We start from the raw sequence: 15,874 nt of genomic DNA, 5'->3' as shown, positions 1-15,874 counted from the left end.
AAGACTTGGCCTCTAGGCAAAGAGAGGAACTGAAAACTGCTCCTAACAACTAACACCAGAGGTTACAGAGAAGCTACTCCAGTCTAGAGCATCCGAGTTTTAGTCAGTATTCCTATAAAGATTAAATTACTTTGTTAGACTCATTGTATACAAAAAGCAGTTTCTATACAAGTGAAGAAAACAGAATGTTCAGAACACCAAGACCAAATAGTAGGAACATCAAGATTAGAATATTTCTTATTGGATTCTCCAGCTCAACATCTTTTTAATATACCACACTATTTCCAGCTAGGCAGAAAGGTCAGAATATGGAAGCTATTACAAGTAAAAATGACTAGCTGGTTGAACATACAGAATAAATTTTTAATCTAATTAAAAAAAAAAAAAAACAAAAACAAGGTCCTCCATTAAAAACAAAAAATGTTCATGGTAGCTTTATTCATAGTAGTCAAAAAGTGGAAACCACCTATAATCTACCATCAGGCGAATGGATAAACAAACTGGTACATCATACAATGGAATACTAAAAAGGAAAAAATACTAATGCATGTAGTAACATAGATCAATCTCAAAACAAATTATCTTGAACGAAAAAAGTCTTACATAAAAGAGTACATAATGTTTTATTCCACTAATATGAAGTCCCAGAATAAGCAAAATTAATTTATGCAGGGAAAAATAAGAACAATGGTTACCTTTGATGGGTCAGGAGTGAGGACTGAGAAAAAATGTGAGGAAATTTTGATGATACTATCTGTGCTGTCTTCCCAGGGGTTTGCGTTGGAAAAGTTTGTGTACTTATTAAAATTTATTCAATTGTACACTTAAGATTTGTGCATTTCAATGTATGTAACTTTTTAATAAAAAGAGAACTATGAGCAAATATTGACCTCTAATGATAGAAATGCTGAAAGGTTTAGGAAGGAGTAAAGTGTATGGATACCTACAATTTAACATGCATAAAAAAATGAATTCATGTACAAATGGATATAATAAAGCACCAGAGAAAAGTGTTAATTGTAGAAGCCATGTGGTAGAAATATGTGTATTCACCATAAAAGTCAACTGTTCTGTACGTTTGAAAATTTTCATAATAGAAGCAGATATATGTCCCAAGAAGAGGGACAGAACATAAACAACTATCGTTACTCTGGTTATATACTGGCTTTTTAAACTATTTTTACAGTCGTTCAAACTAGAAAAACAGTTGTCTTCTCTATCGTGTAGCTGCCACCATGACTGATTTTCAATATAAAATAAAATCAAGATTTATCTTTAATATTTTTTAAAAGTTTATTTCGAGAGAGAGAAAAAGTGAGGAGAGGCGCAGAGAGAGAGAGAAAGAGAATCTCAAGCAGGGATTCAACACGGGGCTGGAACCTACAAACTGTGAGATCCTGACCTGAGCCAAAATTAAGAGTTGGATGCTCAACCGACTGAGCCACCAACGCCAATTTCATAGTTTTGATAAATGTACTATTGTGACTGTAAGATGTTAACATTAGGGGAAGCTAGGTAAAGGATAAATGGATACTATGTACTATTTTTACAATTTTTCTGTAAGTCTAAAAATATTTCAAAATTAAAAAAAATTTTTAAGGATTATTTATCCACAAAATGAGTGTTATCAAACTTTAAAAATTATTTGCAACAAACCTGGGGCTGATTTGTATCTAAAACCATATGAATGGGCCAAATCACTTAACTTACCAAAATGCATTTGTGCAATGGGAATTATAACACTTATTGTGCAGTTCTCTGAGGATCAGAAATAACTTACTTTCTGATCCAGCAAGAAAACGGTAAAGCACAGTGGTTTCAAGCATGAGCTTTGGTATCATCTAGGCCTAGATTGCAATACCAGCTCTGTGTCCATGAGTAAGTTATCTAATCCCTCTGTGCTTCAGTTTCCTCTGTATCCAATGTAGGTTAAGTTAAATTTAGCTTAAAGGATCTTGGATAAGGAGCTAGGACAAAAGTAAATAATAAATACAAAGCATTTAACTCAGCATCCAGTACTTAGTAAGAGTTCAATAAAGACTTAAGGTATAACAGAATAAATGTTGAAAAGGGTAGTCAATTATTACTAAACTTAAAGAGCATAACTAGGTAGTGCCAAGTACAGTAATTCACGTTCATAATAACTACAAAGTTATTAATAAAGGATGAAGAGGGGTGCCTGGGTGGCTCAGTTGGTTGAGTGTCCAACTCTTGATTTCAGCCCAGACCATGATCTCATGGTTCATGGGGTTGAGTCCCGTGTTAGGTCTGCACTAACAGTATGGAGACTTCTTGGCATTCTTTCTCCTTCCTCTCTTTGCCCCTCTCTCTGCTCCTCCTCTGCTCATGTTTGCACACATGCTCATGCTCTCTCTCTCTCCCTCAAAATAAATAAATAAACTTAAAAAAAAAAAAAAAGGATGAATAGGAGTTTGGGATATTCTCTTTATAAAATAGGGCCATGTTCAATAAACAAATAAAGGATTTCCACTCAAGAGTAGAAAAGAATATAGATGCTTTAAAAAACAAACTCTTAGCTATCAGGAAAACTCAGCTGTTTAAATCAATTAGATTTTGGATAAGAACAAGCAGTGCTATGGTTTAAGCAAGTAAAGGACTGGGACAAACTCACAGATTAAGACTCAATATTCTAGGGGTACCTGGGTGGCTCAGTCGGTTAAGAGTCTGACTTTGGCTCATGTAATGATCTCATGCTTAGTGAGATAAAACCCTGCATTGGGCTCTTTGCTGTCAGCATAGAGTCTGCTTCAAATCCTCTGTCCCCCTCTCTCTGCCCCTCCCTCCCTCCTTCCCTCTCTGTCGTTATCTCTCTCTCTCGCTCTCTCTCTCAAAAATAAACACTAAAAAATATATATGTTTTTTAAAAAATCACTATTCTAGATAACGAAAATCAATTTGATGGTGAAACATTTTCTGTAAATATTATTTGCCTTTATTTTTGCACTAATATTAGTATATTAATAGATTATGTCAATAAAAACAAAAATTTCTACCCACAACTTTTTTTCTCCACATCTATTATTAACATAATTGTATCAGGTATGGTCTCTTTAAAATTCAGTGGTTGCCGAATATGTTCTAAATTTTAGGACCATAACCATTTAAAGCAAGAAAACTACATTATACAAGATTATAATATAGTTCACCCAAACACAATTTTGAAGCTATAATCCATCTACAGTTAATATGTGGATCCTGAATTTAGTGCAAATCCTAATTAAAAAAAAGATTTCAAACTGTAATCTCTTCAGTATGTAACTATTCCCCGAAAATGTTAGGTCACAGGTAAGTAAAACTTCAAATCAGTTCAAAAAATGCTTTTCTGTGTATTTCTATTATACTTGGGAATATTCTAAAACCAGTGTCATATCTCTATTTCTACCTTTCTTTCATACAACTATTCAAAACCCTTCACAGGTGTTAATAAAACTGTATACTTACCGACACCTTGAGGCCGACTCAACCTTACAGAATTATTTTCAAATTTTTGGACATGAGGTGGATATTCTTTCCTAAAAAAGGAAATTTACATAGATTATTCTAACAGAAAAATATATTTTCAGAACAAAAAGGTGCGGAATCACTTACAATGTGTTTATTAAAAGTAACCCCCCCCCCAAAAAGGCAAACCACAGCTTCCTTGCCGTATAAAAAAATACTATAAAATAATAAAACTATATGATACAAATATGCTAAACCCTACTAAATTGTAAGATCTTTAAGAACAGTGACTACATTTTAGACTACATTTTAGATGGACTCTTAATCCATCAGACCCCACTGCAAACTTTCATACAAATATTTAATAAATGGATCCAAGTTATTATTGTCCTTTCAAAGTAGTCACCAATGTTACATATTTATCCCCTCAATGTACAAAACTTTAGTTTTCTTTTGAAACTGCCATCACAATTTATAAAACACATTAAAAACAAGAGCATGTAATACTTCATTGTCACACATTTTTTGAATTAAAAAAATCCGCTATTTAATAATGTACAATTTGGGGCGCCTGGGTGGCTCAGTCGGTTAAGCGGCCGACTTCAGCTCAGGTCATGATGTCGCGGTCCGTGAGTTCGAGCCCCGCGTCAGGCTCTGTGCTGACAGCTCAGAGCCTGGAGCCTGTTTCGGATTCTGTGTCTCCCTCTCTCTGACCCTCCCTGTTCATGCTCTGTCTCTCCCTGTCTCAAAAATAAATAAAACGTTTAAAAAAAATTAAAAAAAAAAATGTCCAATTTGCCCAATTTTGCTGTAAATGTTTCTAAGTAATTAAAAACATATCAACAACTAGAGGAATAAATGATGATTAGGATATTGGCTTTGAGGACAATTTGAAAAACAGCACAAAAAATGTTATGTCCCAAACCAGCAATATGAAACAAGTATCTTATTCTTACACTATATTATGGAGATATAATTATACTTGAAAAAATACATCAAATTACACTGTCACTTTATATACAATCAATTTTCAGGATTTTGAACATAATCCTCAGAAAATAAAGATCCTAAAATACCACATAAATCCAAATACACACTAATTTGGGGGTAAAGCCAAAAACCTATAGGTAGTTGTGGGATGGAAGCATTAAAGATTCACAAAAAGTGCAATAAGCCTGGGAACTACAATATCTACTTACTCACCCTAAATAAAAACTTCTAACATATTCCCATTTTACTTAACCAGGGAATTAAAAATAAAAGAGGCTATTCTATTATTTGTAAATTCATTCACACTGGTGATCAATACCTATCGGAGTAATATAATTAAGTAAATTAAAATTCTAAAGAAATTTTTCTAAAAGAATTTTATATTCTTATGTTATAATAGTCAAAGGACCTAAATTAAAAAAGAAGATAAGAAAATGACACAAGAAGAAAACAGTAAAGAGTAAGGATAGTAGTGTGTTTGTAATGTGAGTTAGCAGATAGTGAGCATCATGTGCCAGGTACTGTTCTAAGTGCTTTATATCTATCAAGTACTTGAATCTTCACAATTACCTTACGAAGTATATACTATTATTAGCACTTTATAGAGGAGATGGAGGCACAATAAAGTTAATTAACTTGCCTATATTCACATAACTATTGAATAGCAATGCCAGAATCTGAAATCTGGAAATTGCATCAATATTGATAAGTAATGGAATTTTCATTTTTGAGCTGCATTTTTGTACAACTGGGCAATGTCTACCCTGACAAAATTTTAGATTCATGGGGACATAAGTTGTGAAGATAAGAATTTGCCTTAGAGATAGTAGTAGTACTAGCACTATGAAGAAGATAGGTTTTTAGCTAATTTTATTAAACTTAAAACTCATGGTTTTATAGTTCATACACTTTCACACTAAAGGGAATATAATATAGTCTTATCTTTAAAGCAGATAATTCATTCTTTTAATCTTTAATTTTTATAATTATTTGCTTGGAAAAATAAAGATATCAACTTTAAAATGCAACAGAGGCAATGAATCTAAAGCAAAATACAATGATACTATTATGGTAAAATAGTGAATAACACAAATAGTATACATTCTTAAATACTAAGGATTATCAATACAGAAAATAATTATTTGACAGAGAATGGGCACAAAATCTGAAAATAGATATTTTAGATTTTGTACTTTGAACCTGTTTGATGACTTATTCCGGGGTATGCTATAAACACAGGTTTACTCAGTAATAACTGACATAAATCATCTGAGACAACCAATCATACATGTGCAGGGGTTGGTGAAAATGCTGCACTGAATGCACCATGTTTTTTGCAATCTGACACAGTGCACTGAACTATGCCTTGCTAATGGGGAACAAACACCACACAGAATACATCATATAATATCCGTGACTTTATCATGTATTGTAATGTTAATAAACTAGTCTGTGTTTTTTTACCAAAATTCCCAGATTTTAATAGCCATAATGTATTGAATATTTGCTCCATATTTCCTTATATAAACAGGGGAAACTAATTTTTCTTTTAAATAGTGTATAAATAAATTTCAGAAATAAAAGCATACCGTAAAGTTTAATATAACAATACAAGGATTTCAGGACAAAAGTAGCATTACTTTAACAAGAAAATTTTTAGAAACTTTCTAGCCATAAACTATCTTGTGTTCTTTAATTTTTAGTTTTTAAAAAATTGTTAGGTGATCAAAAACCAAATTTTATACTAATTTCTTAGTTTGAGGGTGCTATCGCTCTACAGATACTAACATTTCAAACTCCAAGCCAGTATGAAGCTCAAGTCTAGGATTTAATTTACCAGTGGATATTTCTTTCCCTCAAACCAAGCAGAAGCACAGAAGCTTCTTTGTCATCTGTTATCTACAAGGTGGGAGGATTTTTTTGCTTGGGAGGGTTTCTGTTTGTATAGTTAAAAAAAAAAAAAACAACAACCCACCTCATGAACTCAACATTTTACAACCTGCAAAAACAATTGGAAAGCTTTTTTTCTTCTGTACAGAATTACTGAAATAACATCAAAATGCTTTGCTTTATTAGAGGTTAGATAGGCCTCAGCTCTGAAAGGTTTTTAAAATAAATTTAATTTTGGAATAATTTTAGATTTACATGAGAGTTAAAGACAATTCAGAATTATATTCCTCACCCAGCTTCTCCTAAAGTTAACACCTTCAGCATCATCATACATACGTCAAAAAAAGAAACCAACACTGGTACACTACTATAACTAAATGCCAAATTTTACCTGAATTTCACCAGCTATTCCACAAATATCTTTTTGTTCCAGGATCCACCTCATTTAATTGTCATGTCTCTTTTAGGCTCCTCTGTTTCTCAGCCTTACATGATGTTTCATGACCGTGACACTTTAGAAGAGAACTGTCAAGGCCCCTCAACCTTGGTCACTCTGATGTTTTTCTAATGATTAGACCAACGTTATGAATTTAGGGGGAAGGTTACTGCAGAGCTGAAGTGCCCCTCTCATCACATCACATCACATCAGGAAGTACATAATATCAATACGATTTATCACTGGTGATGTTAACCTTGATCATTTAGCTAAGGTAGTGGTTGCCAGATTTCTCCATTCTAGAGTTACTATTTTTCCCTTTCAACACTCTGTTTGGAAATAAACAAATCAGTCAGGCCAGCCCACAAAAGGGATGAGGGTAGATAAACCCCACTTCCTGAAGAGTGGAATATCTACGCAGATTATTTGGAATTCTATAATAAACAACTGTCCATTTCCTTCAATTCATTTTAAATAGCTTGTAAAACCCTAGGATAATTTGAGTAAATAAATGATTCATTTATTCAACCAATTTTTATCAATAAGATATATGGGTATTTATTTTATACTTCAGATTATAATCCAATTGTTTTAGTTTTGGTCTTTGGGAGTGCTTTCAGTTGGCTCCTTTGTCCACTTGCTTGATGTGATGTCAGTTCTTTTTTTAAATTCTGATAAAATACATATAATGTAAAATTTACAGACATATAGAATGCTTCATAATCCACAGGTCACCTTTTTACAAAGGGCCTTGAAAATCTCTTTAATGTTACAATTTTAGTATATGTGCTGTTGAAGCAAATACCCTTTTGTTTTTTGAGTATTTGCTTGGTTTTTAACAATACAGGACACTCCACACTCATTTTGTATTTTCCCTACCCCATCCCTAAAATCAGCCATTTCTCCACGTTCTTTTTCTTAGAGAGTGGTATTAGAAACCAGGATCTAGGTGCTGAGTTTTTGTCTTGGTTTTTGCTTGGTTTTAATTATAGCTCATTTTATTAATCTTTTCATTGCTCTAACTGATCTATAAGATGTACATTTCTATGAAATAAATGTATTCATATTCAAATGTTAAAATTCATTATTCCAAACTCATGTTAAACTCATAAATTGGTGTAATTTTCTGAGATATACTAAAAATCTCCCACAGCTATACTCTAAGAACTTCTTGCATTTTAAATATTTAGGGACATTTTATATGTTAAGTTGTTATACTTTTATAGACTATGCCTGTTACATGCTTTTTCCTTTTTCATACTTCTTCTAAAAAAAAAAAAGTTTATTTTATTTATTTTGAGAGAGGGAGGGAGAGGGAGAGAGAGAGAAAGAGAGAAAGAGAGAAAGAGAGAAAGAGAGAGAGAGAGATCGATCTATCGAGTTTGGGGGGGGGGGGGGGCATGGAGAGACAGAATCCCAAGCAGGCTCTGCACTGTCAGTGTGGAGCCTGACACAGGGCTTGAACTCACGAACTGTGAGATCATGACCTGAGCTAAGATCAAGAGTCAGACGTTTATCTGATTGAGTCACACAGGTGCCTTTCCTATTTAGTACTTCTAATTCCTAATTCCATCTTGTTATTAAAATTAACTCATGCTGTTTTCACCTTTTGTGATTCTAAATACCCTTTACCTTATAGATTGTTAATGTCTGATTCTTAGAAACGACACAGTATAACTGGGTTTAATCCAACCAATTTGTCTGCTATTAAATATATTCAACCTGATCACAATTACTGTAACAACTGACTGAGTTCACGTTTTCCTTTCATCTTTATTACCTATCATTTTTTAATATTTGTATATATTTCAGTTTCCTCTTTTCCCCTATTTTTACTGGTTTACATAATTACTATTCATTTGTTTTCCCTCCCTAATTAATTTAACAAATAGTTACCTTTCCTCTCTCAACCTTTATTCCAATTACATATTTCTGTTAACACGTTATCAAGATTCCAAACATTTATTCAAGCAAGATGTTCTATTGCATCCCTAATGAGATGAGGTCTTTAAAATCCTGTTACTTCTACCCCTCCCAACTCTCCCAGAAAAAGGCCTTAAGATTCCTTTTATTTCTACTTTTCTACCTCCTCAACTCCCAACATTTTGCTGAGATAGTTTTGAATATGTAGTCATAGACTACATTGATTTTCCTTTCCAGCACATTGATATTTGGAAAGTAGAACATGCTTACTCTTAATTAAATTCCACTGAAGTTGTTTATTGTACCAAATTATAAATCATATACAAAAGATTGTTTTTTAAAAACTCTCAAAGATTGGGGCACCTGGGTGGCTCAGTCAGTTAAGCGTCCAACTCTCATTTTGGCTTAGGTCATGATCTTGTGCAGGTCATGAGACTGCATCCTGCATTGGGCTTGCACTTGGCAGCACAGGAGTCTCCTTGGGATTCTCTCTCTCCGCCCCTCTGGTGCACGTGCACACATGCACACACTCATAAATAAACATTAAAAAAACCCCAAAACTCTCAAAGGGGTGCCTGGGTGGCTCAGTCAGTTAAGCGTCTGACTCTTGATTTTGGCTCAGGTCATGATCTCAAGGTTTGTGAGTTCAAGCCCTGCATCAGGCTCCATGCTGACAGTGTGGAGCCTGCTTGGGATTCATTCTCTCTCCCTCTCTCTGTCGCTCTCGCTCCTGCTCTCAAAATAAATAAATAAACTTAAAAAAAAAAAAAAGAAACTTTTCAGATCACCTTACAAAGCCTTTTAAGACCTAGGTCCTAGCTGACCTTGCCAAACCCACATGGTATAACATTTTCTCCTTTGCTCCCCAAACTCCAGCAATAGTGGTCATTCTTTCTTTTCCTTGAACACACCAAACTCATTCTTGTAAAACTATCTTAGCACCTTCTCTTCCCTATTTGGAAAAGCTATCTCTGTGATCATGGCATGCTGACTCTTCATTTAGTCCTTGCTTAAAATGTTAGCTTCCTAATAAAAAGTTTCTCTGAACATGCAATCTAAAGAAACCATGTTGTCACTCTCTGTAACATCACTCAATTATACTCTTTACATAGAACTTATTATTTCATGTTTTACTTGTTCATTATTAGTCTTTGCCCATAAAATTTGTAAACCACAGGAATGCAGGGATCTTGTCCTTTTTGTTCATCACTATATCCTTATGGCTAGAACACAGCAATCACTTGATAAATATTTGGAATGAATAAACGTGTATATCTAAAAGGCTGTATGCAGTCAGGAGTCCATTTATCAGGTTAAATAACTGTATAAAATAACTGTATAAAGAATGGTTGTGTTGGTAAAAACTGAGCCACTACTAGCCACCATGCAAAAATCCAAAATACTAATTTTTCACCCAAGGTGCAAATATCATAATTCAGGCATTTAAGGACACTTGCAGGGGCGCCTGGGTGACTCAGTCAGTTAAGCAACCAATTCTTGATTTCAGCTCAGGTCATGATCTCATGTCATGGTCATGGGATCAAGCCCTGCATGAGGTTCTGTGCTGAGCGTGGAGCCTGCCTGGGACTCTGACTCTCTCTCTCTAATAAACATTAAAAAAAAAAAAAAGACACTGCAAATTTGTTTATATTTATTGACTGGACATCTTGGTTGGAAACAATATACCCAGACTCTAGACTGTTTATTCTCCTTCTTCCTAGTCTTCTAGAGTTTCCATATTCAATCACTGTTTTCTTTTCAATACATTTTATGTGGAAAGGCAAATCATTCTTCTCTTCCTCCATTTATTCTTTAAAAACAAAAAGTCTATTGCTGTTCTCAAATATTTACTCTCCTAAACGAACTTTAGCATTAACTGGTCAAATTTCTTAAAATGACAACAAAGTCACTGAGATTTTGTCTAAAATTGCATTTAAGGAGTAAACTAATAAAGAATGTAATAGAGGTCTCGAGTACATCTTTAGATACATTTATAAAGGCTTTATAACTGTTAACTTTATTACTGGATATTTAATTGTTGCTGTAAATAAAATTTTGGTCTCTCCAATATATACTCCAATTGATCAGAGTTGAATGAAGGAAACTATTAATACTATTAGTCTTGTAGCCTACCATCTTGCTCAACTTTATTATTTCTAAAGTTTCAGATGACTCTTATAAGGAAGACAGTATCATCTAAATGCAATTTTATTTTCAGATATCTTTAGACAGCAATTTATAATACTATAATAAATTGGTACCACCTCTCTCAACAATTTAATAGCACTTATCAAGAGCATTAAAAATATTTGTAACCTAGTCCAAAGAATCCTTTCACAGAGAATTTATCTTAAGAGAATCATTTAGAAATTTATACACAAAGTTGTACTTGAATGTGTCATATATAAAAGTCATGAAGTAATGAGTAAATAAATTATGAATACCTGCAGGATAACCTATTATGCATTCATTAAAAATCATTTTTAAAAGTCAACTTAAGCGCGCCTGGGTGGCTCAGTCAGTTAAGTGTCTGACTTCAGCTCAGGTCATGATCTCACAGTTCGTGAGTTCAAGCCCCATTTTGGGCTCTGTGCTGCAGCTCAAAGCCTGGATGAAGCCTGCTTTGGATTCTGTGTCTCCCTCTCTCTCTGCCCCTCCCCTGCTCGTGTTCTTTGTCTCAAAAAATGAATAAACGTTAAAAAAAATTTTTTTAATGAATTAATAAAAGCTTATGAATTAATAAATAAAAGTGAAAAATGTTACGATGCATTTAGGTGAAATGCATATATTAAAAAGCACACAGAAAAAAAACACTGAAAAAGAAATGCATCAGGATCCTAATAATATAATTTTCTATTTTGAGAGCCTTCAGAAAATTATAAAATCTCTATAATACTTATCTTTCAAACATACTCTTTATGCAAACATTTCTAGTATTTTACCTATGTTCTTTCAATGTATTCTATTCATCTTTGTACTTTATTGATGCTTCAAAATTCTCTACAATATCCACATACTTTTTACACTAATAAATAATAAGTATTTTTAAAAATTTTAAATTGGAAAATCACTGCATGCTTCAGTTTCATAATGGGCCAACAGATTCTTTACCTAGGGAGGAAAAACCAGTTCTTTTTTTTTTTTTTTTTTTTTTTCATAGTATTACCTTATATTTGTTTCAAGGTATACAGCTCATCTAGTGCTTTTACACATCTCCTCCCATTGTATGGTTGGGGTGACATTCTTTTTTTTTTTTTTTTATTTTTTATTTTTTAATATATGAAATTTACTGTCAAATTGGGGAAAAACCAGTTCTAATACCAGATTAAATATTCTAGGTTACTGGTGCTACCAAATATACTGTATTTAGAACCTATCTGTCCATGAGTCAGAAAGGAAGTCGAGTCATTCAAGTTGTCAAAGTCACCTACAACAACAACAACAACAAAATGGCAGCAATTTTTTGAAGTTTTTCAAGCTCTAGATATTAATACTGCTATTTATTATTTATTCCAGCCTAGTTTCAAACTCAAAGCACACCTCACTGTGCTCAGTACACAAATGAAAAAAAGCCTGGAAAAGACTTACCTTCCACAAGTATCTATTTTTTGTTTATTAAACCATTCTCTTATAAATAATTTAGTTCAAAAATTTATAGTCTCTCATGTGTTGAGGGATAAAGATAAAGGACCTTCTAGTACTCTTTAAAGATCAGAAAAAAGATGTAGCTTAGTGTTCACATGAAGGGAACAAAAAGGCTTATGTGAAAAGAATTCACAAAGTAAAATGTACTATCGCAAAAGTTCTCAGCTAATCTCCAACGAAGATAAACACAAAATAATTTTAGGTAAGGATCCAAAGATTAATGGGCTAAATTCAACCTAAAGATAACTATGCTGCTGAATAAAGCACTCAGGTATATTCATTACAAGTTTTTTATAAAGAGTAGCTGCTTCATATCTAATCCCTGGCAGTAATTTTAGTACAAGAGACTGACAGAATGTCAAGATTACTTTTTTTTCCCATCATCTATTACTTAAAGAAATTTCAAATTTTATAGTTTAGTCAGTTTTAAATCATTATCTCACTTGTTCCTCACAAATCTCCTTAAAATCGGGCAAATATTATTATCCTCATTTTACAGTAAGTTATGTGCCTACTGATACTGCTGGTTACTTAATTCCACATCTTCTGACTCCCGTTCCAGTATTATTCCAAGAGGGTAGGGATTTCTGTCTGCCCCTAGAATAGTGCCTGGCACATAAAGTCATTGAAAACATTTGCTGAATGTATCAATGAATAAATTTCCACTACAGAAATATGCATAAGCCAAAACAGTGCAAAAAATCAGCATAAACCCTACAAAGTTATTGTGAAAAACAGAATAATTTAAGATCTTTATATTATTGTGAGAATATTAGAGTACTTACATTTTATCTACTATAGCATACAGGAAAGTATTTACATAAAATGAGTCTGTTTTGTTTATGACTGTATAAAGAGTTAATGTATATTCTTTAGCAATTATATTTTTAAAATCTTATTAATGGATTTCAAAAAAATATGTAGCACTTATGAGTTAAAAATTTTAAAGATATAATGACCCATCTATATCTGACAGAAAATAATGCTTCAAAGAGAAAAATAAAATAATTTTTCTTCCCCAGTAGATTAAAATATCTGCCCAATCCATTCACCTAAAACATGTAAGAATTGTGAAGTATTTCAGAATTATAAAATATGACTAAATTTTTTGTTGACAGGATCATCTTTATAATTCAGAACTGTGGTGTTCAGTAAGGGGGAATATATGCATTTTATAAAATAATACAAGTTGTCCTCTTTACTTTCTATACACCTTTAAAGAAACTATAGAGTTAAAATTATGTAATTAAACAACTGTGCATTCTTAAAAAATTATTTTCAAGTTATTTACATCATTCAACACTTCTGCTAAAGGACATGTGCCTGCCAATGTTATTACAAAGTGAACAATCAGCAATCATAAAATTGTTTTGGGTCAGAATAGGCATACATTGATGTTTAGAGTTTTAACTCTACATTTAAGGCATTCTAATTCCACTTCCCCCTCAACTCTATCTAAAAAAGTATAAAAACAAAAGTATATCAGTAAAAGCAAAGTAGTCCTATCAATGTAAATATATAACCATATTGAGAATTATGGTGAAACACTAGCCACCAAAGTCAAATATCATGTTCTACCATCAATATTTCCTTTTATTAAAATAATAAATAAACTTTAATGATGAACTCAATGGATATTTTTCAAAGCATATAAATAATCTGGTATCTTACTGTTATATCCATGCTCTAATTTCATCAATATTAAGCTTACCTTTCCTTTTGGTCCAGACTGCTTAAAACATGAAAAAGAAAAAAAATGTAAGAGGCAAGACCTCATTTTTGATATATCATTGTAGTTTTAGTAACTGCGGTCAATAAGGCAAAACTCTGATGTGATTAATTTGTTTTAAACACATTATATATATACTATATACTAAGTTTTGAATCTTGTCAGATAAGTAAATTATTTTTAAGTTTTTGTTAATATAGAAAATTTATATCTAAACATATTTAAGAAAAAAGGATGTACAAAGATATGAAAGATTCTTGGGAGAGCTTTATTTAACCATCAACCAATTGATGATAGGTTTAGAGTAGTTATATTGTCTTCAAAGAACAATAAAATTTTCTGAAAGTTATAAATTTTTAGTGGTTCCAATTCTGTTATCAGGTGTGATAATCAGCTTCTGAATAAGAAAAAAAAATTTTTTAAGGTTGGAACTTTTGGATAAAAGCCATAGATTAAATACAGCAGCATATGGCTTTAGACACAAGAAAAGGCCTTGGATTTAAAATCATGGCCTCCAATCAAAAATACAATTTATAACAGGTCCACCCTTCTCCACATTCAAGGAAAACCTAAAAAGCTATCAATATCAATTACTCAATAGTAAAATTACAAAAACCTTCAATTTAGAGTAAGATTCATAACCTAGAATTATTTATTATAAAATGAACAAAATATTCAAAACTGTAAGCAAAACATAGTTTACAAACTCCCCGAGTCCCCATATAAACTCTCACATTCCAATAACGTGGAACAAGTAAAACATTAATCATAGTAAATTAAGAGGAAAAAATAGTAATGTGGGTTTATACAAACAACACTGAAAAGACCTATTTTTTTTTAAATTTCAATAGTAAAGAATTATAAGCTTACATGAATACCATATTTGAAATTTTATCTCTACCATTAAAAAAAAGGATGATCTCTATAAAATAAATTTATGTTAGAAAAATAACAAAAAACTGAGGGAATATTACTACACCCCTATTAAAGTAAATAAAATATAAACGTGAAACTTTAAGTCCAGCTTATCTTATATATTTATTTCTTCTGGAGCTTCAGGAAAACTAAAATGAAAACTCAAAGTTAGGCATTAACACCTAATATAGCCATTTCTAGCTCTACATTGTTGTGCCCAAGAAGTGAGAAGAGTTTAGTAGTCTATCGTTTTTGTTTTATAAACTCACCTGTATAGAGTAAAGGAAATAAGTAGAAGACAGAGTAGCAGTAGAAACAGGTTTGGTTCTTTCCAATAAACCAAGGGAGTTAGGAAGAAAACAAAAAACAAAACAAAAAAATATACATATGCCCATGCTCATTTCTCTTATCCTTGAAGAAAATGCATTTATTATGATAAGATATTTAATTTATAAGTCACTGTACTTGTATAAAATTCCTCAATATGTGTTTATTATCAAGTCCTGCACTGGAGGAGCATATATATTAGAAAAAAAAAAGAAAAAAAAGTTTTTAAAAAATGGATAGGGAAGCCATTATTAGTAATGTAGGACTTTGTAAAAATGTCAACTTACATTCTTGTTGGACTATTTCATTCTTGAACTAGTGCTGTACTAGTGTTCTTAAAATTTTTTAAAAAGGAAGGAAAAAAGAGAGACTGATTGATTCTGGTATCCATGACCTGATTTAAGACTTCAAAAATTCTTTCAAAGTGGTGCTTTTCATTAATAATTAAATCTTGCTTATTCCAGGAGCCCATTTTCCCATTTATGGATTATATATGCTTTTGTAGACATTCATTTTCCCCTATGGTCCTTACAAGTCTTTTCACCTATCCTTAATAA

General features: G+C 32.3%; 1 protein-coding gene across 2 annotated transcripts in view; it reads right to left on the bottom strand.

Annotated features, from left to right (window-relative positions):
• SENP6 (SUMO specific peptidase 6) overlaps positions 1–15,874 on the bottom strand; it is a 115,082-nt gene that overhangs the window by 61,968 nt on the left and 37,240 nt on the right. The window contains exons 6-7 of one of the 2 annotated variants that reach the window (XM_049652893.1): positions 14,058–14,078; positions 3,463–3,533 (exon numbers count right to left, since the gene is read on the bottom strand). In XM_049652893.1, coding sequence (XP_049508850.1) covers positions 3,463–3,533; positions 14,058–14,078 — 92 coding nt within the window. The remainder of the gene's footprint in view (positions 1–3,462; positions 3,534–14,057; positions 14,079–15,874) is intronic. The other variant, XM_049652894.1, reaches the window with a different exon arrangement.

This window comes from Panthera uncia (genome assembly GCF_023721935.1).
Source record: "Panthera uncia isolate 11264 chromosome B2 unlocalized genomic scaffold, Puncia_PCG_1.0 HiC_scaffold_24, whole genome shotgun sequence".
NCBI classification, from domain to species: domain Eukaryota; kingdom Metazoa; phylum Chordata; class Mammalia; order Carnivora; family Felidae; genus Panthera; species Panthera uncia.
The sequence above is the reverse complement of the archived record's forward strand: the minus strand, read 5'-3'. Positions and strand labels throughout refer to the sequence as shown.